We start from the raw sequence: 26240 nt of genomic DNA on the forward strand, positions 1-26240 counted from the left end.
AATATTACCATTTAATAATAGGATATATTGCTTTATAACAAATGTATATTTTTAATATTTTGAAAAGTATATTCCAATACAATTGGTTTCCCTTGTAATCCCATGTATTTTATTTTATGTATTGTAAAATGTTATTCTAAGAAGTCATCCAAAGACCACTACTGTGCCAAAGGAATCCATGAAGCAAAGAGCGGTTAAGAAGCCCTGTCATTGCTGCAATAAGGCATGAGCAGTCCGTAACGAAGTACCCATCTTGGAGAAACGCGTGCATCAGGGGACACGTGCAAAATATTGGAAATGACCCAAATGTTCACCAACAGAACAATAGATAAATTGTGGAATATACATGCAGTGAATTCATGAAAGCGGTTACCTGTGGGGATTAGGTGGGAGTCATGACTGACGAGAGCCATCCAATAATACAGTGGTAAAATTCCTTTTCGTAACATGGGTGGTGGGTAAAACAGCCATTCACTTAAAATTGAACATGCACGTTTTCATCCGATCTTTGTATGTAAGTCATTTCACAATAAAGATTTTTAAATAAAAACGTGGATAACAATCTGTACTGTTGCGCATAAGGAGAAACAGGCGAATTTGAGGGCAACTCGGCCGTCTTTATCAAACTGGTGTGTCTGCTCTTTGACCAAAAAATTCTCTAAAAATATTCAGATTTGCACAAAGATGTATGCAAAAATTTGTCCCCAGAAACATTTTTTAAAATGTTGAATAACTGTAAAAAATCCCAACAACCTTAAAAATCCATTAATAGCAACAACAAAAAACTAAACAATCTAATTCAAAAATGGGCAAAGGACTGACCAGACATTTCTCCAAAGTATAGACACAAACGGCCGATAATCACGTAAAAATGTGTCAACCTCACTAACCACTAGGGAAGTGCAAATCAAAGCCACAATGAGATATCACCTCATACCCATTAGGATGACTACTAATTTAAAAAAAAGAAAGAAAGAAAAGAGAAGTATTGGCAAGGATGCAGAGAAACGGAATCCCTGTGCACTGTTGGTGGGAATGTAAAATGGTGCAGCCACTGTGCAAAACAATTTAGCAGTTCCCCAAAAAGTTAAAAATAAAGTTGCCATATGACCCTGCAATTTCACTTTTGGGTATATACCCAAAAGAATTGAAAGCAGGCTCTCGAAGAGATATTTGTACACCCATATTCATAGCAGCATTATTTACAATAGCTAAAATGTTGCAGCAACCCATGTCCATCAACAAATGAATAGATAAACAAAATGCAGTCTATCAACCCAATGGAATATTATTTAACCTTAAAAATTAGGGAAATTTTGACACATGCTACATCATGGATGAACCTTGGGGAAATTGTGCTAAATGAAATAAGCCAGTCACAAATAGACAAACACCGTATGATTCCACTTATGTAAGGTACCGAGAGTAGTCAAATTCATAGAGACAGAAAGTGGAAGGGTGGTTGCCAGCAGCTGGCAGAGGGAGGAACGGGGAGTTTTTCGTTGAATGGGGCCAGAGTTTCAGTTTTACAAGATGAAAAGAGTTCCGTGAACGGCTGATGGCGATGGTTGCACAAGAATGTGAATGTACTTGATGCCACTCAACTGTACACAAAAAAGGTGAAGATAAATTTTATGTTATGTATATTTTACCACAACAAAAATATTGGGAACAAAATCCATTGGTAGAGGAATGTTTAAATAAGCTCCAAGACATCGGTGCTGTGGAAGCCTGATCATCTGTTATATAAATAAGGTCGGCCTGACATGGCAGATCTCTAAGACATATTAAGTTTAAAATATTCAATTTGCAAAACAATGTACACAGGACGATTCTATACATTTATTCTAAAATGATTTTTAAAACAGTAAAGTACATATATCTATGTGTATGTACAACATAATATAATGCGTGTGGGTATGGATGTGTATGATTGCGTATTTCTAAGTTCACAGAAAATAGACTGGAAGAAAGACCCCCACAGTGGGACTTTGGGGAAAGGCAGGGAGACTGGGGAAACAGAGGGCGTGAAAGAGAACCTCAAGTCCTGCCTTATGCATTCGTGTTTCACTTGAGTCTCTTCCAGGGAGCAGGTATTGACGTAACTATTGCGTAATTAAATTTTTTAAAAAGTCTTTTAAGACTCAGGCGGCACTAAACTAGATGCCTCATGGACTAATGACATAGTATTATCCGCAATCCGGAGATAATTTACTCTGTCGTAAGTATGCTGAGTGGCTGTCATTCTTGGAGGAGCGATGGAGAAGCGTAACCAAGAATTAGAAAAGAGGATGATCTCATTCCAGCTGGTGAACTTGTACATTTTATCCTGGCATTGATTCACAGCTTAAGGTGAATCCAGGGGACGGTCTCAGGCTCGAAGGCATGACTATCAGTTCAGGTATCGCTGTCTTTTACCTGCTTCTTACCTGGCAAGTTGTCCATAACAGGTCTGCCACCTTATCGTCCTATATCCCCAGGGCTAGTCATTCGGCAATACGGATGGAGAGAATTCTGCTTTTTGTGAAACTGACCAGCACCACCACTTTGGGGCCCTGGGGCTCAAGGCAGTCCAGGCCCAAGGCCTCCACTGTAGGCCGAGAAGGGCTGGGCTGGAAGGACAAACCCTCATGACTAGGGAATTCAGGGCTGACACTGGCTATATTCCATTTGGGTTTTAAAAAAAGCACAACTTTCTGTTTGGTAAACTTTGTGAAATATTATTCTCCCTTTGAAAGAAGAAACCTGAGCCAGCGTGCTTTTTATGGCATACTCACCTTTGCTTGGCTTTTAAAAAAAACCACTCAAGCAAAGATGTGGATCCAGTGAAGCCCAGAGCCCTGATCCTGGTTGATCTCTTGCAAGACAGCGCCTCGGAGTCTATCAACGCCAACCCAACATCTGTGTCTGTAGACTGCACCTCATTACCCACAATTTTTTTCTTTTCTTCTTTATTTTTTTAAGACATGAACTTTTCATTCTAAGGATATTTTTAATCCAAGTAAAAATCTCCAAGAGCAGGCTGAATTCAAAACAAAAAAACTTCTTTTGAAGAGAAAACCTGAGAATGTGATCACACGCAGAATTAAAAAAGCAAAATAAAGCAGTTGAGTTGTGAGGCCTGGTGGGGAGATCTCATCTGATCTGACAATCGATTGCAGCTGGCCCAGGACTTGTTTGGGAACCCGAAGCAGCCCCTGCAGGCTGCAGGAAGCAAAGATGATGATGATGATGGTGATGGCAATGGTGATAGTGATGATGGCTATATGGTGATGATGATAATGGTGACGGTGGTGATGATGATGATGACTGGGATGGTGATGCTGATGCTGATGATGTTGATAGTGTAGGGGAGCAAAATTTGCCCCCCCAAAATGCGTCTCTTTGGCATGAGGATTATTTTAGGCTGATTATTTTTAAGAAACAAGACTCAGGAAATTTTCCTTTTTACCTTCCCCTTAACTGCCTAAAAGAATTTAGATAAAGGATCTCTTCCAGGAAGAGAGCTACGACCATAAATAACTGCAGTATAATACGGACTAGCTTTGGTAGACAGAGAGGAACCTAGCAAAGCCTGTTTGTTAAAATTCCTCTCTGTGTCCCACTGTTTTTGCATGGCCCAGCAAACATTTGTTTACCAATGCTCTTTTCATCTTCTTATGAATTGTCTTCCTTCCCTTTGAAGTCCAGACCCATACCCCATCCCCTTAGCTAAGGACAGGCATATAAGCCTCAATTGCCTGACTGTCTTTGGGCCTCACATTCTTATGGAGCTTCTGTACATACGAAATTAAATCTGGTTTTCTCCTGTTAATCTGTCTCATGTCAAGCTGATTATTAGACCAGCAAGAAGAACCTGAAAGGTTAGAGGACAATTTTTTTCCTCCCCAACAGTGGTGATGGTATTGATGGTGACGGTGATGATGGCAACGGTGACAGTGATGGTGTTGATGATGGTGAATCCTTCCTGAGTGCGTGGCTGCATGGGAGCCCTGGCCCTGGGTACCTCGAGGCTGGAGCTGAGATCCGTGAAGAAGGGCCAGCTCCAGAAGGACCCCACGCTAGGAACAAGCAGGGTGTGTTCAGCCTAGATGCAAACAGGATTTCCTGTGGCCCCTTCCTGTGCACCACACTGACTCCGATCCCACACCTGTGAGGGAAGATGCTGTGGCTAATAACTACGCAGGTGTATGAGAGTGGCCCTGACCTACTACTGCTCCCTGGGTGCCCGAGTCCCCTTACTAACGGCAAAGGCAGGGAATTTTCTAAAAGAAAACTAGGAGGTGATTCTGCAGGAAAATTTAATGTTCTCGTTCCTTAAGGAGCCAACACTCTAGAATACAGAACACGTAACCAGACTGTAAGATGATACAGTTGCTAGACTACAATACTTTACACTTCATTTTTCACAGTTTAAGAAACGTACTTCCCCCTTATTGTGGCTTTTGATTCTTCCAAACAACCTATGGCACAGGACAGACACGTTCCTGCCCTCTAAAGAAACTCGGTTTTCTCTTCTTTTTACAATGGATGACAACAGCAGCCACTTGTGAGGTTGTTGGGAAGATTGAGTTGAATGATGTCCGCATGCTGGCAGAGAAAAAGTTCTCTAAGTTATCAAAGGGCAAAAGCAGAGGCAGGACAGTGTACCATATAGGATCTCTTTTGTATGAAGTGTGAAAGAAATTAGCCACCTAGCTGGGGTCACAGTGGCTGCTCAACAAGCCCTGGCCCCCTCCCCGTTCTATTTAGCATCTGGAAACAAATGGCTCTATGCCCTTCATTCGCCTGCTTCACAGTAATATCTGAAAGACACAGTTGCCAAATCTCCCTTCGGAAGAGGCGCAGCTTCCCCAGAGCAACACCCTGACCCTGGCCTCAGGGACTGGAGCGGCCGCCTCCTGCGCGCTGGGAAAGCCACAATCAGGAGCTGGCCCCGTCCTGCAAGAGGAATTTTCTCCTTTGGTCAAGGAGGCCGAGCTCTGGGCGAGAGACTTGATTTCTGAACGCGATCTCCTCCCTGGCTCTCCAAGTGGCCTTGGGTGAACCACTGGGGCTCCAGGAGCTACAGCTACTGTCCCCAGTGAAATGATGTCCCATGTCCTCCAACTTGGACTTCCGGTGACCCCAGGCTTGGGGGAGGACCACACACAGAAATTCCAACTCCAGGTCACATTCAAATGTCGACAGCCCCCCACCCACTTCAGCTCCCAAGTTTTCTTTGTTTGTATAACCCTCCCCCCACCCCCCACCCTCCCCCCACACATACACCCTTCCTAGAAGGAAGAGAGCTGGTGTGTTTAGCATAGGAAAGAAGCAGGCCCACAGAGAGGGTGAGGCTTTAAATGTTATCAATGTGCCCACAGCTAGTAATTCTTGACCTGGCCAGAAAAGGCCCAAGGTTTAGATAAGGCCTTCCTGCCTCAAACACCGTCAGGGAAAATCTTTACCACATCTGGGCTCTGATAAAGGATTCTCCCAGAATCGCTCTTTCACTGTCTTCCATTCTAGAACCACCTTCTGGCAGCCCTAAAGGCAAAAAACTTCAAAGAGCTAATCTCTTTCAATAGTTCCCTTCCTCTAGATCTAAAATTCCAAGGAGTTTATTCCGAGGTAGAGGCTGCTGGGGAAAGGCCTCAGGAACTTGGGGGAGTTGAGCAGCCTTCACTGTTCGCAATCCAGCACTGTCAGGTCAGGTCAGTACTTTTTTTTTTTTAAAGATTTTATTTTTTTCCTTTTTCTCCCCAAAGCCCCCCGGTTGTATATAGTTGTATAGTCTTCGTTGTGGGTCCTTCTAGTTGTGGCATGTGGGACGCTGCCTCAGCGTGGTTTGATGAGCAGTGCCATGTCCGTGCCCAGGATTCGAACCAACGAAACACTGGGCCGCCTGCAGTGGAGTGCCCGAATTTAACCAGTCGGCCACGGGGCCAGCCCCAGGTCAGTACTTTTGAAGTAACTCTTTACTAAAAGTGTATTTTATAGACATCTCAAATTCATCAATCTGAACTCTAGACTCACCCCTCCTACCTCCAACGGCTCTTCTGCAGCTCAGGACGTGGAATCTCCATTTGACCTGCATTCAGGTCTGAAACGTGGGAATTGTCCTGGGCATGTCTCCCTCGCACCGCCACATGGGCACCCACCACTGCATCCTCAGCCACTGCATCCTCTGCGAGCCTTCCGCCTCCCGCCCTGAGACCTGCGGCAACAGACCCCGCATCCGCCTGCACCCTTGTTCCCCTGTGGGCTCCCGACTCAGCAGAGCGAGCGAGCAAAGTGAGGCTTTGAACAGAGGGCTGCGCCCCTCCTCCAACAGTTTCCTCTCGGGATCGGTTCCAAAGTCTTGGCTCAGGCCACCTCTCCACCTCCATCTCCTGCGAGGCCCCCTCAACTTGGCCCCTGCTGCTCCTCCTGGACCACTCCTAACAGACACCTGCCTCCTTCACACCCATCTCGTCAGATTTCCCCTGAGGTGCCTTCTCTAACCACCCTGCAGGCACTGCCTCCTTACTCTACCTTCCTTCACAGAATGTAAATATTCCTATATTTGTTTTTCTCTCTCTCCCTCTCCCACAACACAAGATCTATGAGGACACACTGTGTGTCTCTCAATGGCTTATTCCCAGCACCAGGAACAGGGCTTGGCACACAGTAGGGACAGCATCAGCTTCAGCATCACTTCCCAAGAGGCCTCCCCTTGGGTCCACACCCCCACTGTGTAAAGCAAGCGTCTCCTGTTCTCTCCACATCTTTGTAGTCCTTATCAAAATGTTCAATTACATATGTACGCATTTTAAAAAATTAACACTGGCCTTGCCTTCTGGTCCGGGGCTGGCAAACCATGGGCCAAGGGCCAACGCCCCACTGCTGCCCAGTGCTACCAATGTTGGCTTGGGACACAGCTGCGATCACTCCCAACCCACCGCCTGGGGCTGCTTTTGTGCCACAGAGTTCAGTAGTTGTGACAGACACTTCACGGCCCCCGCGTCCAAAATATTTACCACTGGGCTTTTCAGAAAGTTTGCTGACACTTGTTCTATGCCATGGGAGGGAAGGGAAAAAGGAAGAGGAGAGTCAGAAAGGATACCCAAAGAGCAGGCCGTTGAGCAAAGTGCCACTAAGCACTAAAGTCTTACTTAGCAGCCCAGCTGTTTTCAGAGGCCCGACCAGCACTGGATTCCTCTGCCATCGGGTCAGTCACTTGTTAGTGATGAGACAAAAAAGCGGAATTTGCTGGCTCCTGTTGACAAGTCTGGTTGTTCTTGCTCGGGTGCAGCTGGACCTTGGGTCAGGTCCTGTTCTTGGGATTCCCTCTCTCATGTTAGAGCCATTTTTGGACGGGCTCTTTCCTCACAGTGACAAGGTGGCTGCCGTGGCTCCAGGTTTACCGCCTGTGCTCTTGACACCCAGCACAGAGAGAACACCAGCAGGTACACAGAGGCCCCCAACTGAGTCTCATCAGCTGACTAGTCTCACCTGGGTCATGTGGTCAGAGCATTTGGGCTCTGATTGGCTGGGCTGGGTTGCCGCCCCTCCTTGGGGTGCATTTTACCCACCGCCCGAGGCAGTTGGGTGTTCACCTAAGGAAGGGAAAATAGAGGCTGGGCCAGTCTTGAAAACTTTTCAATTCCATCTGAGGACTCTTTCTGCAATGGAAAAAGGAAATAGTTTACAAAAATTCACCATTGCAGCCAAGTTTATTGGTATGTTTTAATAGCACATTAAAGATACAGTTAATGTGGGGCTGGCCCCGTGGCCGAGTGGTTCAAGTTCTGAGTGCTTCGCTTCGGCGGCCCGGGTTCACAGGTTCTGATCCTAGGTGCGGACGTACTCCACTCATCAGCCAAGCTGTGGCGGTGTCCCACATGCAAAGTACAGGAAGACTGACACTGATGTTAGCTCAAGGATAATCTTCCTCAAGCAAAAAAAGAGCAATGGATGTTAGCTCAGGGTGAATCTCGCTCAAAAAAAAAAAAAGCTACAGTTAATGAAGGTAGGGAATCCACAAGCCTCCTAAATCTTTGTTTTTATGCTTTTCCTCCTTGCTGTGTAAAATGTGCTCACTGCTCACTTATTTCAGTCGCTCTATCAACAGTCAGGAGCTGCAAAAGAAGCTCATAAGGAATGTGGTTTCACAAGAGAAACAGGAGACAAAAGGAGGACCAATCAGTAGTTTGCTAAATGTGCTGTTTATTCCGCATTCAGAAATGTGGGGACACAACTGCAGGTCCAGGAATCTGTGTGGCTGTCACTTCACAACTAAACGTCACGAGGGCAGTGACGACGGCTTCTCCGCACGTTAACCACCCATTGTGTTTACAGGGAACATGGCGAGAAGGGATGACAGACGGCCCAGTTCTGACCCATTTTCAAATATTTCTGCTCTAATCTTTGAGAACAAGGGGAGCCTTCACTTGATCAGCCACCTCCTTGCCGCTCAGCGCCTCGATGATGGCCAGAGCGAACTCAAAGCTGGTTCCAGGCCCTCGGCTGGTGAGGATCAGGCCGTCCTTCTCCACGCGGTTCTCAGAGTAGCTGTAATGACCTTCGATGTAAAAATAAAAAAGGGTTACATCCTAATGGGCTACGCTGGACAAGAAGCATCATCCAGCAGTTCAAGTCCCTGTTACTGCATGTTACTGGGCTCAGAGAAACTCAAACCAACCAACCACCCACCCTGTGGCCGGCCGTTCCAACATCCACTGGGCACTTCAAGCTGTTCCACACACAGCACGAAGACAGTAAAGAAGCTGCGGTCTGTGAAGCACCAGAGAAACGACACCTGTTTAGACGGAACCAATAAATACACTAAGCTAATGCTGCTGCGTTAGACCTCGACAGTGACGAGGGAGAGGTCGGAATGCATGCTAATCAGTCACATTTCTAGCATACAACGAATGCTCAAGTGTCAATTCCATGAACGGAAGGGAACATGCCGCCCCAAAAGCCGACTGCAGGAGTTCAGGACACGCCACCGCCGAACACGCAGCTTCGGCAGACGGGTTATTTTGAGCTGAAGGCACCTTATCTGCCTGAGGACAGAGCCTCCAAGGGATCAGTTGTCACAGATCTCCTCCCAGAGTTTCATCAACTGGCAGGAGGGACTCTTGTCACAGGAGAGGAAACCAGAGGCGGCACCACACCCAAACTTTGTCACAAACTGTCATTCCTCCCATCTGTTCCCTGAGGGCCCATTCACCTTCCCGGCAAATCCTTCACCCTCCAGAGGCCTGGCTCCCCCCTCCCTACAAAGCTGGTGCTGAGTCTGAACTCCAAGCCCCTCAGGGAGCTCCTCATGCCTCCCTGGGTCTCTCCCATGAAAACGTTAGGTAGAGATGTTAATGACCTTCCCTGTCTTTTCCTCTTGTTGATCTGTCTTCTATTACAAGGGTCTCAGCCAAGAACTCAGAAGGGTAGAGAGAAAATTATTTTTCCTTCCCTACAAAATGCTGAGGGGAAGGAGGCTGAGGGTGGAACGGTGTTGAAGGTAGAAACAACCTGTTTGGGCAGACTAGGGGGCACGCGCTCTCTGCTGTCTCAAAAACAAACGAAAATCACACGTAACATATGGCGGGGGAGAGGGAGAGCCGCATTCATTTCCCACGGGCGGGGCGACTCCTGCGTCCCCAACTAGCTGTGTGTGTGCAAACAGAGTAACGAGAATGTGCATCTCCTATACTCACATTTAGGAAATGACACGGCTTCTGGGCATGTCTCTGGCCTGGGGTCTCCTCAGGCTCTCAGCCCACACCAGGCAGCCATCAACCTCCCACTGAACACAGAACCAGGCTCCAACTCCTCATGGTGCAGCAGGACCCCATGGGACCTGGCCTCCGCCCACCCCAGCTTGTCCCCACCCTCTCCCACCTGGAGCTCTCGGTCACTGAGCACATCACCCTTCCTGCCCCAGGAAGAGCTGCGCAGGCCGCTCCCTCTGCCCAGGAAACTCTTCTCAGCTCTTCACCCTTGGTTTCAGCATCAGCACCAACCCCTCAGAGACGTTATCTGTGACCGCCCTCTCTAAACCAAGTCACTCGATCACAGCCCGCCCTCCCCCCCCCCCCCCCCCCCCCCGGCAGTGACACAATCTGTAAACAATCTGTCTCCGTGTTTACTCTCTACTCTTTAAGAGGCTGGGCCTTCATCTGCCCCCGTCTGGCCTAGAAAACTGATGGCACCCAGGAGGCGTCCCCAGGGATCAGGTGAAGGAAGGAACGGATGAACGTTTCCCGTTCTCTCCTCTCCGCGTCCACCACCTTTCAGCAGGATGTCTGCGTTACAGCCCTTCCTTCTGGCTCTCCCCCCTCCACTCCATGCTCAGCACCCCCAAAACAGGAACCTTTCCCGAGTGTAACTCAGAGCATACTCAGCTCTCTCCCCTCTGCCAAATTTCTCCAGCACCTAATGGTGACTCAACTCCACGTCACAGTGTGCAAGCCCCCTGGGTCTGGCCTGCACAGAGGCTGGCCTGGAAGGAACCCGAAGGGAGACAGAAAAGAACCTGCTGTCCAGGTGGGCGCTCACGGTGACCTGGACGGGGACAGTGGCAGTAGGCGGGAAATGGAGGTTGGAGATGTGTCTTAGAGATAAGATTGCCGGAACCTGGTGAAGGGTGGGCCGTGGGCAGGCGTCAAGGATGACTCCCGGCTGTCTGTCCCAGGCAACTGGGTGGGTGATGTTGCCACTCATCATGGACGTGAAGGACAAACAGATTTGGGGGAGGGGTTAAGGCCGACGAGGTTCCTCTTGCGACATCCTGTCACTGCAAGTTGAGTCAGGCACACACACCACCTCTGACCACCTTTCTTCCCCACCCCTAAATTCAGTGAGGCCACACCAGTGTCCCCCACCAACCTGAGGATGCCTGAGGGCACGGCTCTGTCTTGGTCCTCTTTCTGTTGCCAGAGCCTAAGCAAGTGTTCAGGAAATGCCTGTTCAACAGATACATTAAAAAAAAATCACATGGGGCCGGCCCTGGGACCGAGTGGTTAAGTTTGCACACTCCACTTTGGCGGCCCAGAGTTTTGCCAGTTCAGAGCCTGGTCTTGGACATGGCACCGTTCATCAGGCCATGCTGAGGAGGTGTCCCACACAGCAGAAGAACCTACAACTAGAGTATACTACTATGTACTGGGGGGGCTCTGGGGAGAAGGAGGAGGGAAAAAAAAAGAGTGGCAACAGATGTTAGCTCAGGGCCAACCTTGAAAAACAAAAAATCACCTAATGACCCCCTTAAAGCAGAAGCAACATCCTTCTGCTGTATGAATGATCTTTAGAGACCACATACTGATGTCCTTTCAAAGGGGATAAACAAAACCACAGTATACATCTTACTGTCCTCATTAAAAACCAAGGCACCCACTGAAATAACCGAATACAGTACATCAAAAATTTCCTAGTTACACCATTGTAGAGGAAAAGAGGTCCCTGGTTTGAGGGGAAAAGGTTTTCATAATCCAGCCTCATTTACTGATGGATAAGCCAGGTTGAGATAATTTCAAATGCTCAACTAGAAAACCGGCTGGGCCGGGTCTTCAGCGCTGAGACCAACTGCCTGGACCGCACAGCGCGAGGCACCATTCTAAACAGTTCACGTAACAAGCTCTTTGTGGGTAAAATACTGCCAACAGAGCTTCAACTGGTTAAAGAAGGTCCAGAGTTTTCAAAATTTCAACCAGGAAGAACAAAAGGTCCACCCCGATCGACTACCTCCACCTAGTGGCGATGGCGAAGAAAAACCACGCGTGCGCAGCCCACCAGCAAGGGCGCCGCACACGGCAGCGGATGGGACTCAGGAACTCAGCAAATTTACACCCCACGTGCCATCGGGCACGAGGCATTAACTTCTTTTAACTTTATACAAACACCCAAATCCGGGAAGTCTCTTCAGAGACAAAGCAAGTGGTGAGGCTGGGGGAAAGGGGTCAGCAAACGGGGGTCGTCCGGCAGGCGCAAACGTCAGCTCCTGGTCTGTGGCTCCTTAGAGCTGCCGCTGAGGAGCTGCCAGACCCGAAGGCCCGGAAAGCCCAAGCTGTTACTACCCGGCCCCTTAGGGAGAGTCGCCGACCCCCACCCTCCAGCACAGCAGCGGGGTTCAAACCCCAGGTCTGTCCTTTAGGAACTGTCCGACCTCTGAGCCTCACTTTCCTCGTCTGTAAAATGGGGATGATACCAGCCCCAAAGGGCTATCGTGGGAATCAATCAAGCCAAACACCAGTACGAAGTGGTGGTATGAGCAGGGACAGTGGCCAGTGGAGGGCAGCCCGTTCACTGCCGTGTTCCCAGCACTTGGCCCAGAGCTGGGCACCAACCAGCTCGCCGTTCTCCAGCACGGGCTGCATGCCAAGCAGTGTTCTAGTGTGTTTCACATATTAACTCACTGAGCCTGTCAACAACCCTGAGGCAGGCGCTACTGTTATCCTCAGATGACAGACGAGGAAACTGAGGCTCAGAGAGGTTAAGGAACCTGCCCACAGTCACACAGTGAGTGGTGGAGTTGGGAGCCACAGCCACATTGTCTGGCTCGAGACCCTGCTCCTCACTACTCATCTACATGACCAGGCATTTAGATGCCTACTAAAACAATGGACAAATGAGAACTGAAAAAACCACGAAAGTCACAACTCACTTACAGTAAACACTGAGAAATGGCAGGACAGCCCTTCAGACTGGCCTGCTCATCTCAGGGGACAATGTCACCCTGACCTATCAAGCTCAGGATGAGGACAAGCAGAAGGGCCTCACGGGACCAGATGCCCAGAAGCGATCACAGCTCCACGTCTCAGAATGCTCTGAAGGGGCAGACATTTCAAACATTTTTTCTCAAAATAGGACTTAGTGACTAAATTTGATGCCTGGTAACTTAATTGTATGTGGGAACCTGACAAGGACAGAGGCTGGGCCTGGGTTCCGGACGGATCCTGGGCTAGTGGCCTCGCCTTCCTGAGCCTCCGCTGCCCCATCGGTGAAGTCAGCACCCACCTTATCGGGCAGTAGGGACTGCGGGCCGCCGTGGAAATAACGCATGTGAACGTACTATGCAAACACCTGAGGGGTCACAGTCTCATCTTTTTCTCTTCCTGATCAACCTCAGTGTTCCTGGGGCATTACAAGAAAACAGACACAAGAGACACACCTTCAGATAACACAGGAGTGTGTTCTACTGGGGTCTTCCTGCTAACACACCACAACTACTCAAGGAACCTGAGCCCGCTCCTTCCCACCGTCCAAAACCTCTCCATGGCTCAGAGTAAATGCAATGCCTATACTAAAAAATGCCCAGAAGCCAGAGCCTTTTTTTAAAATCAATTTTCACACAGATGTTTTTATTGACAATCTACTATCTTTCTAACAACTACAATAAAATTATAAATTTTCAAGAAAATACTACTGTGGATCAAATTTAAGAATATGCAGAATGTCCAACACCAAGAGTGAACTCTAACGTAAACTACGGACTTTGGGTGCTGGTGACATGTCAACGCAGGTTCACCAACTGTAACATGTCCACCTGGTGCAGCGACACAAGCTGGTGGGGGGAGACTGCACATGTGCCGGTACAGGGGGTATACGGGAAAGCTGTACTTTCTGCTGAATTTTGCTGTGAACCTAAAACTGCTAAAAAAATAAGGTCTATTAATTTTCTTAAAAAAGTAATATAATGAAAAATGCATCATTTTACTTGACTGTGAAAAGACAACATAACTGTCCTACGTTTTGTTTTAGTTCAGAATAAGCAGAGAGCAGGACTGAGGGGGAGAAAATGTTCCCATTGCACAGGTGTCTTCAAATCAGACTAGTTACTATCATTTGACTTTCTGTTCCTTCACTGGTCTCTGGGTGGCTCATGTTCTACGCAGAGCCAGCCACTCAGTTTCCTCACTGGCTGAACGCTGGTTGAACCACTTTTGGCTTCTGACTGGAAACCGCTGATGCTCTTGCAATTACCCACACTAGTGTGATTTCTTTCTCTTTGCAAGTCCCAGGGCTCTGCCTCTCTGTTACATGCACTCCAGGGACAGATGGCAGAGGAAGGTGCCACCTGCCTGACCAAAGGCACGACCTGGCTGGCGCTCAGAATGTCCCACTGAGCAGCAGGAGCTGCCACCGAGGAAGCAGCCATTCCCACACAGCTGTACGTGCAGGTGCTCGGTTTCACGGTTTTCTGTTAATTATAGGCTGCCCTGTATTTTTAAATTTGATGTATACATCTCTGCAAGCTGTTAACTCCCAGAGGACAGAGACGATGCCATGCTTCTTTTACAGCCTCCAAACAAGGAGCAACACAAGAGAATTAGACAAATATTTGATAAATTACAAAAAAAAAATAGGTGAAATAAGCAAACTGCAGAGCAATGTACTTAGATCTCATTTGAGTAAAAATATTACACTACGAAGGACAATGAGTATGTAGAGAGAAAATTCTAAAGTTACACAAGAAGCTTTTAACAGAAGTCATCTCTGAAAAATACAAAGGAGGGAAGTTGGAGAAGAGGAATATTAATTATTTCACCGCCTTCTATACCGTTTGCATTTTTTTTTTTACCATGAATAGAAACTTTTTTTATAAAAATAAGTTAATAAAAGTTAAAGGTCAGGGCTGGCCCAGTGGCGCAGCAGTTAAGTTCACACATTCTGCTTCTTGGCGTCTCGGGGTTCGCCAGTTTGGATCCCGGGTGTGGACATGGCACCACTTGGCAAGCCAAGGTATGACAGGCATCCCACACATAAGGTAGAGGAAGTTGGGCACGGATGTTAGCTCAGGGCCAGACTTCCTCAGCAAAAAGAGGGGGATTGGCAGATGTTAGCTCAGGGCTAGTCTAAAAGAAGTTAAAGGTCTAGCTGATATTTATGAAAGAAACAAGTCACCGAAGCCAACAGCCCTGCCACCTAGGCCTTCTCTGAAGGCAGGGAGCACTGCTCACTGTACTCCGGACTGTGGGCAAAAGGGCACTTTCTGAAACTGCTGTCGAGGTTTCAAATTTACCCTCAGGGCACCGGCAAAGCCTTTAGTAAGGATACTAGTTAACTGACATTTCGCAATCACTTCCATCTCTGACAATCAGGAGTCTGGCTGGCCTCCGGCGTAGCCGCTACGCCGCCCATCAGGGTACAGACACAGGCACACACCACCTCTCCACCCCACGTCAGCTCCCCCGTCTAGTGAAACACGTGCAAAGAGAGCGAGGGACACGCCACACCTCAAGCCACACAGGATCTCTACGGATTAGATTATACTGAGTGGGAAACAATGCTAAATGAGAGCTTTTCAACATGAAAATCTAAGCATATACTTACTTCCATTCATTATCTTGTCCTTAGCCTGTGGGTGTGTTGTAACTTTGCTTCCAAAACCTATTTCATGAGCCAAGAGAGCCGTAGGACCTAAAAAGACGATTAATAGAAAGATTTACGTGGAGATATGGAAAACCCGCGTTTTAAAAACTGCAACAGAAAAGTATTCCTCAAAATCAGGAGGCTCTTACCTAAAATATACTTATGATTCTGAAATTAAATACTTCTTGGTATGAGAGGTAAAATGTCTATAATAAACCATCTGCTGAGCACATCTGGCAAAAGTGTACAAACTCAAAATACTTCAACAACATTTACTCAGAAAGATCCAGCTTGATATCCAAGTATACAGATAAACAGGCTGTGGCCCCGAGGAGCAGGCAGCAAGGATGTCAGGGGTGCAAAGGAGGGGGCACCACTGAGGGCTTGCCTTACTCTTAGCAAATAAAAGCTGCAGTTACGCATTAGAGGCACCTGGCACTCTCCAAACCTCTGGACTTGACTGCTGTCTCACAGGCTAATTTTATATTCTACTTGAAAATGAACAATGAGCGCTCATCCATTCATCCATCCAAACACACCAGGTAGAAGGTTATCAAAATGAAGAGGACAGCGTCCAGCCCTGAAGGAGATACTTGTGAAATGCCTACAAGCCTGAGATACAAAGGCACTAGAGTTTCTTGATTAAGACTACCTTCTTTTCCCCCTGCTTTTTCTCCCCAAGTCCCCCTAGCACACAGTTGTATATTTTTTTAGTTGTGGGTCCTTCTAGTTGTAGCATGTGGGACACCACCTCAGCATGGCCTGACGAGCAGTGCCACGTCGTTGTCCAGGATCTGAACCAGCGAAACCCTGGGTCGCTGAAGCGGAACGCGTGAACTTAACCACTCGGCCACGGGGCCGGCCCCTAAAACTACTTAAGAGAAGAACCAAGCGCAAGTGTCAGTTTGTGATCCACTAGTCTTCCCTTTTAAAATGAAGTTTTTAAAAACATGCGGTTGCTAACTTGAGATTTTTATCTAAATATATTCGCTGAAAATGGTCAATTCACTGATAATCGCAAGCATATTTTGTATGTAATGGTCCTCAAATAAGAACTAAAATCAATTGGGCTGGCCCCATGGCCGAGTGGTTAAGTCCGCGCGCTCCGCTGCAGGCGACCCAGTGTTTCGTTGGTTCGAATCCTGGGCGCGGACATGGCACTGCTCATCAAACCACGCTGAGGCGGCGTCCCACATGCCACAACTAGAAGGACCCACAACGAAGAATATACAACTACGTACCGGGGGGCTTTGGGGAGAAAAAGGAAAAAATAAAATCTTTAAAAAAAAAAAAGAACTAAAATCAAGGTTTTATACCTTTATTATATTAACTTAAAACTTTTTAAAAAGTAGTTAGTCTACCTTTTTTTCTCTAAACCACAAAAAAACACTTTCTAAGGCTTCATGTCACACCTGCAGGAACGTGCTTTAGAACAGCCCTTCGCCTTCCATATTGCCAGGGCGAGGAGGCCTGGGACAGGGCCCCACACTTCAGCTCCAGCAAAGCTCAGCACTCGCTCCACTGACCTTCCACTGTTCAGCCCGACTCCAAGGGAAAAGGAGTTACATAAAAATGAATAAGTGTCACTCAATTTTTATTTGAATGGATTCATGTATTACTCTTCTTATTTTGTAAGATGTTAGGAAATAAGAAATAATCACTCACGTCATCTTATACTTTAAAGCAAACCTCAAGAGATGGTCGTGCAGCGAGGACCGCGATTGCACCTGCTCCCTTCAGGTCATCAAACTGCGGCCCACAGTAATGTTAGTGGATTTCTGTTACAGTTGACTGTAGGAATCTACTGATGAACTTACTCACTTGTGGTGGTAAGCTCATAATTACTGCTTTCTGGGGCTTCAGAAACCTATTTGGAAGACTGGAGAGGAGACACTTCACTCCTCCCACTGCCTGAACCTGGCGGATGAGGCTTGGCCGAGTCCCAGCAGGGATGCAGCTCTGCATGGGAGCAGAGGCCACAGGGGACAGAATCCCCTTGGGCAGCCACGAGGACAAAGCCAACAGCGCCACCGTGCGGTCACTTAGAGGAAGGACAGCAGGGCCACCCCCAGCCCCTCCAGGTGTCCTAGCCCCAGGCACCTGACGACTGCTGGCTCCTTTCCCTCCAGGCTTCCTTCCCTCTCCCCCGCCCAGGGGGAATCTCATTTTATTTTCTGCTCAGAATAGTCTCTTCCAATTTCTCACTCACTCAATGTTAGGGGCAAAGTTAATATTCTTTCAGTTCAATCAACAGTTCCCGATTCCTAACCACAGCACTTAAGAATCATCTTATTTCTTATTGCACTTCTTCCTATTTTTTGCAGGAACCAGAAGCGCAGTGCAGGATGTTCAACAACACAAACACATCGTTAGAGTGTGTTTATTTTTAATGTCGATTTAAACGACGCTAAGGCCTGAGTTCCCGAGCTTGGCATTCCAGCTCGCCTAGCACAACAGTGATCAGATGTGGCTGATAAGTTGTGCTAACTTAGTGACACAGGGGACACACTGACGTGATGTTTACTTTCAGCAGTCAGAAAGGAACAAAGCCAGCCCAAACCCTTCCTTTGTTCCTTTGGTGAGAGACCTAAGAATGGGGGGCAGGACGACTGTACGACTACTGGATCTGCGGCTCCCTCCCCAAGGGGTGCAGCTGCTGGGCCGCAGCGACCTCTGCAGAGAGAAATCCCCGCGCCCCCAGGACAGGCAAAGACGCTAGTGTGGACCGGACCCCAAGGACAGGGCCTGTCGGGGTGGTGGGTCCCTGGGGCCCTCCCCGGCTCTAATGCAGCAGTTCTCAAACATTCAGGTCCTCGCACCTCTTTAGCTTTTATGTGGATTACACCTACCAACTGCCAAGTTAGAAATCAAAACTGGGAGATTTTTACTATGTAGAATACTAGAGCACACACCATGCCCGAATGCCAGCACTGCCACACTCTCATGTCACTCTTGTGAGAACGAGGAGGAAAAAGGCAAACAACGTATTAGTAGCATCTGCTTTGACCTTACGAGCCCTTTGAAAGAACTCTGAGAACCACTGCTCTGAAGCAGAGTCCCCAGGATCCCTAGGCTGTACTTCTAGAGTCTACTGTAGGAAACAAAACATCAACATGTCATTTCATCAAACCACTCACCCATCCATTCGTTTATTTATTTGCTCTTTTGACAGACATTTAATAAAGATCTGTAGCAAGGAAGACACTGGCCAAAATGACACTAGGGAAAAAGTGCAAGATGGCAGAACATCATATGACATTAGAGCAACAAGAATGGATTTAAAAACGGTATCAGAAAACAAAATACTACTAAATTTCAAAGACGTGAGGACATCTACACAGCACCAATGACCTTCTTCTAAATCCTGTGGCAGACAGCAGAATGCCTAAGGCCCAGCACTCCACACTGGAGATCGGACGGAAAGCACCCCGAGGCCTCGGAAGCCAGGGCAAGCACAGGGCAGAGCTGCGATGTTTATGTCTGACTGATTCTTGCTGACTGCGTGCTGGCACAAATACTTTCTGGCACAGAGATTTGCTGGAACAAGCTGTTTCTGAATTCCAGAGGGTCTTATTTCCTCCGAGGTCAACTAAACATGGAAAACACTAAGTTTCATAGAATGTAGACCAAAGGCACGGAGAAGCAGAAAACAGAACAACTGGACTCATTTCTGAAACGACAGCAACTTCATGCCACCCAAACTAAAAACATCAATACAGACGTCCTTTGTGCCTTATGAAGGGGAAGACGTATGTGGAACAAAACCTTATGATTACAGACTACCCCGTCACATATTTTTTGAAAAAACCAACACCACATTTTAACACAGGCTGGTTCTGACATTACCTGCACAGATGGCGGCTATGAGGCCTTTCCTCTTTTCTTGTTCCTTCAGTATCTCTTTAACAGCAGCAGACTATTCAAAGAAAACCAAAAACACACCAAGTTATCATTAAGCCACAAGCCAATTTCTGGCTAGAAACTTTGGTAGAATCTGATTTTAGCGTAAAGCACACGATCTTCAATCTGACTATTCTTCAACAATATTTCTAAATCATCAATACAAAAATTATCAAATTTATAATGTTTTGTGCGTTCTTAAACCCAATCAAGGACTTTATTGTAAGAGAAAAGCATCCTTTTCCTAAAGATGTTTAAAGATGAGATGAGAAAAGCAATTTCCCTTGGGCACGTTGACCCTTGCCATTTTGGACTCCAGGGAGAAAGAAACAGAAGGGAGGGAATGCGGCATTTCGGCTGTTTTCAGATGGGAGAGTCAGGAACAGAGTCTGGCAGTCCCAAATGTGTGATTCGACCTGACTGGAAGCTTCACGAGCTTCTGTCTGCGGGGCCCTTCCCCCACCTTCTTCCTGGAGGCCAACTCTTCACATAACACTTCAGATGAAGCAGCAGTGGCTTCCTTTGAGGCCATTTTTCATTCAAACTGGCAGCTCTGGCCCCTGCAACCCTCGCAACCCCGACTGTTGAGTGGACAGCCAATCTCTTATCTTTCTATGCTTAATCCTTCATAAAACACAAAATTAGGTCATTCTGCTGCTGCTGCAGGGAAAAAAAAGCAGTCTTTTTGGACTCGATTCACTGAATCTGTTCATAAATAATTGTTCCACCAATTCAGCTTACTCCTACAGTAAATGTTATTAGAATTTTTTTTAATTAAGCTAGAACACTATTTTGTTAATTTCACCTGTTCCTATTTTATTCACAGCCACCTTTCTGAAACATTTTAATAACAAAAGCAAGAGAACACAAGCAGATGCTGAAATACTTTCTTTATGCAGTTTTTACCTCAGATAAATTCTGCGCACCCAGATTACCTCCTGGCAGAACCACTACGTCATAAGGTCCCTGTAACAGTTAAAAAAAAAAGTGAAAACACTTCATTTGAAAAGTGCATTAAAGTGATAGTCCAATAATACTTTCGTATTTTAAATGAGGGTCATGGCAAAAACTGTTCAAAGAACAGCTAAATAAATTACGGTGTACCACTATGACGGAATGTTGTCATAAGTGCAAAATACGCAGAAAATCTGTATATAGAAACATGAAAAGATGTCCATCTGGCAGAATGGTAGGCGTAGCATGACCTCATTGTTGTAAAAACAAACGCACGTTTATGTAGATACACGTATATATTATACATACAAGTCCCCCACATGTGTCTGCATATACAGATCCTGACAGACAAAGGAGACCCCTACTGCTAATGGGTGGCAGTGTGGGATGGAGACAGCGGGAGAATGAGAGGGGACATTTAGCATTTTGACTTCATGTATGTCTATTCTGTATAAATTATCTTTCAACAAGAATGTACATAGTAATGAAAAACAATCAAAAGAAAAACAAATTTTTTTTTTTTTTTCCTTTTTCTCCCCAAAGCCCCCCAGTACATAGTTGTATATTCTTCGTTGTGGGTCCTTCTAGTTGTGGCATGTGGGACGCTGCCTCAGCGTGGTTTGATGAGCAGTGCCATGTCCGCGCCCAGGATTCGAACCAACGAAACACTGGGCCGCCTGCAGCGGAGCCCGCGAACTTAACCACTCGGCCACGGGGCCAGCCCCAAAAGAAAAACAAATTTTAAGTAAAAGGCACAGAAAAAAATTTTTAACTTTATGAAAAATGGAACTTCGGAGAGAAAAATAACACAATACTTTAGTATCTCAAACACCAAAACATCATCATCATCATCTAATGATTTCAAGCTTGCTGAAATTACAAAACGGAAATTGGTTTAACAATCCTTTAAGAAGTTAAAGTTTTAAATAATAAGAAAATTACAAAATAAAAATTTAGTACATACTTAGTGCAACATATACTATTTAGAATTACTTTTAAAGACTACAAACATTCTGTTTTCTTTTTATTTTTGAGGAAGATTAGCCCTGAGCTAACTACTGCTAATCCTCCTCATTTTGCTGAGGAAGACTGGCCCTGAGCTAACATCTGTGCCCATCTTCCTCTACTTTATATGTGGGACTCCCACCACAGCATGGTGCTTGCCAAGCGGTGCCATGTCCACACCCAGGATCCAAAGCGATGAACCCCGGGCCACCAAGAATCGGAACATACAAACTTAACCGCTGTGCCACTGGGCCAGCCCCCATCCTGTTGCTTTAAAACCAAGCCTAACTAAAAACTAAAAAGAAAATATGGGGACCAGCCCCATGGCCGAGTGGTTAAGTGCTCCGCTTTGGCAGCCCAGGGTTTCGCCGGTTCGAATCCTGGGCACAGACACGGCCCCACTCATCAGGTCATGCTGAGGTGGTGTCCCACATGCCAGAACTAGAAGGACCCACAACTAAAAATGCACAACTATGTACTGGGGGGCTTTGGGGAGAAAAAGGAAAAATTTAAAAATCTTAAAAAAAAAAAAGAAAATACGTTAAGTATAGAATTTCTTTCATTCCTTTTAGAATCTGAACTGAACAATAAACAGACACAAAAGGTAACTACTGTTCTAAAATACCCAGATGCCACAGGACGAAAAAGAACAGAGAAGGAATATTTACTTCTATCTCTCACTTTTAACACACTATTTAGACTATTTCAACAATTTATGTCACTATCAACATTTGAATTCTCCACAATGTAGCACTGAAATACCTGAATTTACTAGAAAAGGATACACTTTTTTCTATGCATGAGGACAGCCAAGCATGGGGAATCATGCTCTGGGGCTCCCCAGCAGGGCACAAATGGCCATCCAGGAGCTGGCTCTGCCTCCTCTCCTGCCACATCTCCGTTCCAAAAGGGCACGGCCCACACTCCTGTCACACTGGCCCGGGAAGCCTGAACCCTGTGAAAGCATGTGCAAAAGTGTCTGTGTGTGTGTGGGCGGGCATGCTTCTGAGGAAACGGACCTCAGCTCTTGACAGATCCCCAAAAGTGTTGGTTACCCTCAAAGGTGAGAACCGTAATTCTAAAGATACTGAAAAACCGACACAATTTAAGTAGAACTCTTACTCCTCCCTTAATCCAACCACTAATCAAGTATGAGTGTTCCACATAAAATGAGTCACACAACTCCGTCTGTGTCAGTGAAAAAGAAAAAGTAAAGAGCAGTTTTTGAATAAAAAACAAGAAATGAATGGGCAACGTGGCAGTTGCTTCTCTCAGAGCAGGTAACCAAGTTATAACAGGAGGCAAGCCTGCCTGCGTAAGCCAGAAGAATCCTGATGAAGTGCCCCATCCACACCCACCCACCCCCTCACTGAGCACGTGTGCTATCAGGCAACTGCCAGGTTCCACGGACACAGCGTGGGAAAAGCAAAATCCTCAACTGCCCAGGGCTTCGTCTAGTGGGGAAGACATCTAAGCAAAGTAACTTTCTTAAAATAAGTCTGTGCTCACCACAGCCTTAGAGGCAGTCAAAAGACTTTTCAAGAAACTGATAAAGCCACAGGAATGAATAATTCCAAGTATGGAAAACAAACCTGTTTCTTTGCATCTTCCAGACTGGCATCAGGACAAATGACAACATCTCGGCTACACTGTACTGGGTCTTTTCCAGCCAGACCCGCGATGGTGACCTTAATCTAAGGAAAAGATGTCATCATGATATTTAAGAACACTGAAACATAAGTTTAGAGTAACATTTCACAGCTGTCCTGTGTTTTAAAATAACTTGGCAGGAAATACTGTAACAAAACCACGCTGACTTTAAGCTAATAAGTCGGCTAAATATATTTAATAACTAGGTCTGTCCCGATTTGCCTGGGAGAGTCCTGGCGTACAGATGCTGTCCTGGCACCCTGTCTGGTTAGTGTCCTTTCCCCCACGTGTTCTGCTTTGGGTAATAAAACATGATCATCTTACTAATAATCCATCTTGCAAAATTATTGTTGCTATTAAAACCTTATGGTATTTTCTTAAGGCAGAAATGCAAGTTAAAACAGCAATATATTACTTTTTCTTGCAAAAATTTACAAAGTTGACAGTACCAAGAGCCAGTACTGGAAAAAGGGGAATTTTCCTACAATGCTGATGGGCCACACGTTGGTAGCTTCTTGAAGAGTCATTTGACAAAATCTAGTAATACCAATTATGGACTGTCCTTTGGCCTAGCAATTCCACTTTTAGGCACAGAGCCTGGAAAAACTTCCACAAGACTATTACAGTACTGTAATGCCATGAAACAATGTAACAGAAGAATGGATTGTGGCATATCCCCACAGTGCAATACTAAACAGCAATTTTAAATACACAAACTGGATCTACACAAATCTCCACTTATGAGAACCAGAGGAATGTCAGGTTCACAGACTCAGGGGCCAGAGTGCCACGTCTGAGTACCAGCTCTTCTACTCACTAACTCTACAGTGTGGGCACTTTATTGGGTGCCTCTGTGCCTCAGTTTCTTCAACTGTAAAATGAGAATGGCAATAACTCATAGGACTGTTGTAACATTTAAACAAGTTTATATAAGTGCTTAGAATGCCACTAGTATGTGCTATTTAAGTCTCCACTATGGTTACAGACAGATATAGAGATATATAATACAGACATGCAGAATGAGAACTACAGTCTAATACTACTTTAAAGACATTCATGGGATGGATACACATCAGTGTGAGGACAGCAGTTATCTCTGGGCCAGAAGAAGGGGAATAGGATTTTTCATTTACAAAGAGGGCTTTGCAATGCTTTACTTCTTTAAAGCATTTGTTCTTCAAGAAATGGATCTGAAAGAAATACGGCAAAATGTTAGCAAGTGTTACATGTGGACAATGGATAAATAAGTAATTATTGTTATATGGCCTCTCTACTTTTGTGTACGTTTGAATATTTCACAAAGTACATTGAATGTTTTATTCAAAATGACTTTTAAAAACCCAAGAATGTTGTAAAGGGGAGGAGGGCTAGAAAATGTCAGGGGACTTACTCCAGCTCGTCTCATGACATCTACAGGGATGACCGTCTCCATCTCTTCTGCCCCTTTAGCCAGGATGACCAGAGCTCTTTTTGAAGCCATTTTGATGTTGCACTTTTTAAAGACTTACTAAAAAAAAGAAAAAAGGATTTTCAAAACACTTTCACTGCAACCCTGGAAGAGGCCCAAAATTTAAGTTGAGGAACATTTTTAAGCAGAGTAACTAAGTGCCTCCCAGGGAAAAGGTCCTGATAGACAACACAACTGAAGCTGAAAAAAGCATTTTAGGTTAATAGTGGCTTACAAAGTACAATTTCAACCGCTGTACTTTTGAGATGAAAACACAGGTTGCTAAGGCGTGTTAGTATTGTTTAGATTTCCTTTTACCATGTTTCTTAAAATTCAATTTCTAATAATATATCGCAAATGAGGTTTCCTAAAACACAAGTACATGGGCCTCGAATTTCACACAATGCGGGGAGATAAAAAATCGTCTTTTTTGAAGCACTATTTCATACAGAAACGACTCAACAATTTCATGGGCAAAAAGCAAAATACACGGTCTTTAGCAATTTTTTTTTAGTAATTTTTAGCAATTTTTTAGTAAGATTTTTGGAGGGGATTTTTTTAGTTCCAATAATGGTACTAAAAATTTGGAGGGAGTTAACAGTGCTAAATATCTGCACACTTTTTTTTATAACGGAGAAAGACGGGAATTCCCTTCACCAAACTCAACCCAACCAAATTCTCTCTCTTTACACTTAGTCCTCATCGTAAACAAGAGCTGCTAAACCAGGGTCTGAATAGTTTTTAGACTATTTTCTGGAGTTTGCCGATCATGCAAAATCGATTTTAATAAGTCCACTTCCACAATCACACGCTTAACCAGCAGTTCCAATCTGGCGGGGTGCCCTGTGCACGATGTGGGAAGCTTTACAGCCGCTGCTGCGCTGGCAGCGGGAAGCCGCAGTATCACGGCCCCGGCTCGGGTCTGCGCGGGCTCGGGGAGCCCCGAGGGTGGTGCCCTCCCACCGGCTGTCCAGCCGGGAAGCCCGGCGCCCCCTCGCCGCCCGCAGCGCCACGGCCTGCGCACGCGCCGCGCTTCCCAGGCCCGACCTGAAGCTCGTCTCTCCTCCCACAGACGCGACCCTTCTCCTCCTGCGCCTGGGACTGCAGAACCACAAGCGGCCTACACAGCGAGGCACGGCACCACGCCTGCGCACCGCCCGAGTCGCAGCCCTCAGCCCCGCACTGCGCAGACGCGCGTTGCCCCGCCTCCCTCACGTCCCTAAACTGCGCAGACTCGCGCCGCCCCGCCCGGCTCTCCAGTCCCCCACTGCGCAGACGCGCGGTGCCCGAGCTCTCAGGTCTCCCCACCCCCCCGCATTGCGCAGACGCACACCGCTCGCGTCCGTGACGTCACATCCGGCCGAACCCACCTCGGAGAACCGCGGGGGACGGCCTGCCTTTCGGCGTCCGGACGGTGCGCCTAGGATAGTTCCTTGGAACACCCATCACCACGAGAATCCCGTGGACTCATGCATCCTCACGAAATCTCCCCCCGGCCAGTGGCACGGTCCGGCCTGGCCCCGGCGCCCGCTGGATTTAACCTGCTGTTTGCCACAACCCAGAGGTGTGATGCGTCTCCCGCGGCGGCTTCCCTTAAGCAAGTGTTGTCACGAGCCAGAGTAGTTCCTTAACGCTTCCTTTGTGCACCATCGTCTCCCTTTGCATTGATCCTCTTTCCTGGACGCCCCTCCGCTTCGCCTCCGCTCTGTTAGGACTCTCTCTTCACGGTCTTCGCCGCCTTCTCTCCCCCACGGTCGGCCCCGCTCCCCTTGCGCCTCATTAGTTAGGCGCGGTAGTTTCACGTGTATTAGTTTAAAAAGATCCCAGTGCTGTCTCTGCATCCACATGGCTGGCGCAGTGCCGAGCACGTAAATCTAACAAGTACTTGATTAAATCTATTGAAATTATAATCTCAAATTGTATTTTTAGCAGTTTTCGAATATTGCTA

The 26240-nt window shown here is 46.6% G+C and overlaps 2 protein-coding genes across 3 annotated transcripts in view; one reads left to right on the plus strand and one right to left on the minus strand.

Annotated features, from left to right (window-relative positions):
* Positions 1-8170: 8170 nt before the first annotated feature.
* PARK7 (Parkinsonism associated deglycase) lies at positions 8171-25621 on the minus strand. 2 transcript variants are annotated; one of them, XM_070511174.1, is made up of 8 exons: positions 25340-25520; positions 24236-24352; positions 23979-24035; positions 22788-22889; positions 20143-20202; positions 19183-19252; positions 15298-15384; positions 8171-8545 (listed from the first exon to the last, which is right to left on the minus strand). In XM_070511174.1, exons 2-8 carry the CDS (start codon positions 24323-24325, stop codon positions 8385-8387), a joined length of 627 nt encoding a protein of 208 aa, XP_070367275.1. In that variant the 5' UTR covers positions 24326-24352; positions 25340-25520; the 3' UTR covers positions 8171-8384. The 2 variants fall into 2 exon arrangements, with proteins under 2 accessions (XP_070367275.1, XP_070367276.1); XM_070511175.1 differs by lacking the exon at positions 23979-24035 and having other exon boundaries at positions 25340-25621.
* Positions 25620-26240, plus strand: part of TNFRSF9 (TNF receptor superfamily member 9) — a 33682-nt gene continuing 33061 nt past the window's right edge. The window contains exon 1 of the mRNA XM_070511171.1: positions 25620-25856. The gene's annotated coding sequence lies outside the window, so the exon portion shown is untranslated. The remainder of the gene's footprint in view (positions 25857-26240) is intronic.

This window comes from Equus asinus, chromosome 5 (assembly GCF_041296235.1).
Source record: "Equus asinus isolate D_3611 breed Donkey chromosome 5, EquAss-T2T_v2, whole genome shotgun sequence".
NCBI classification, from domain to species: Eukaryota; Metazoa; Chordata; class Mammalia; order Perissodactyla; family Equidae; genus Equus; species Equus asinus.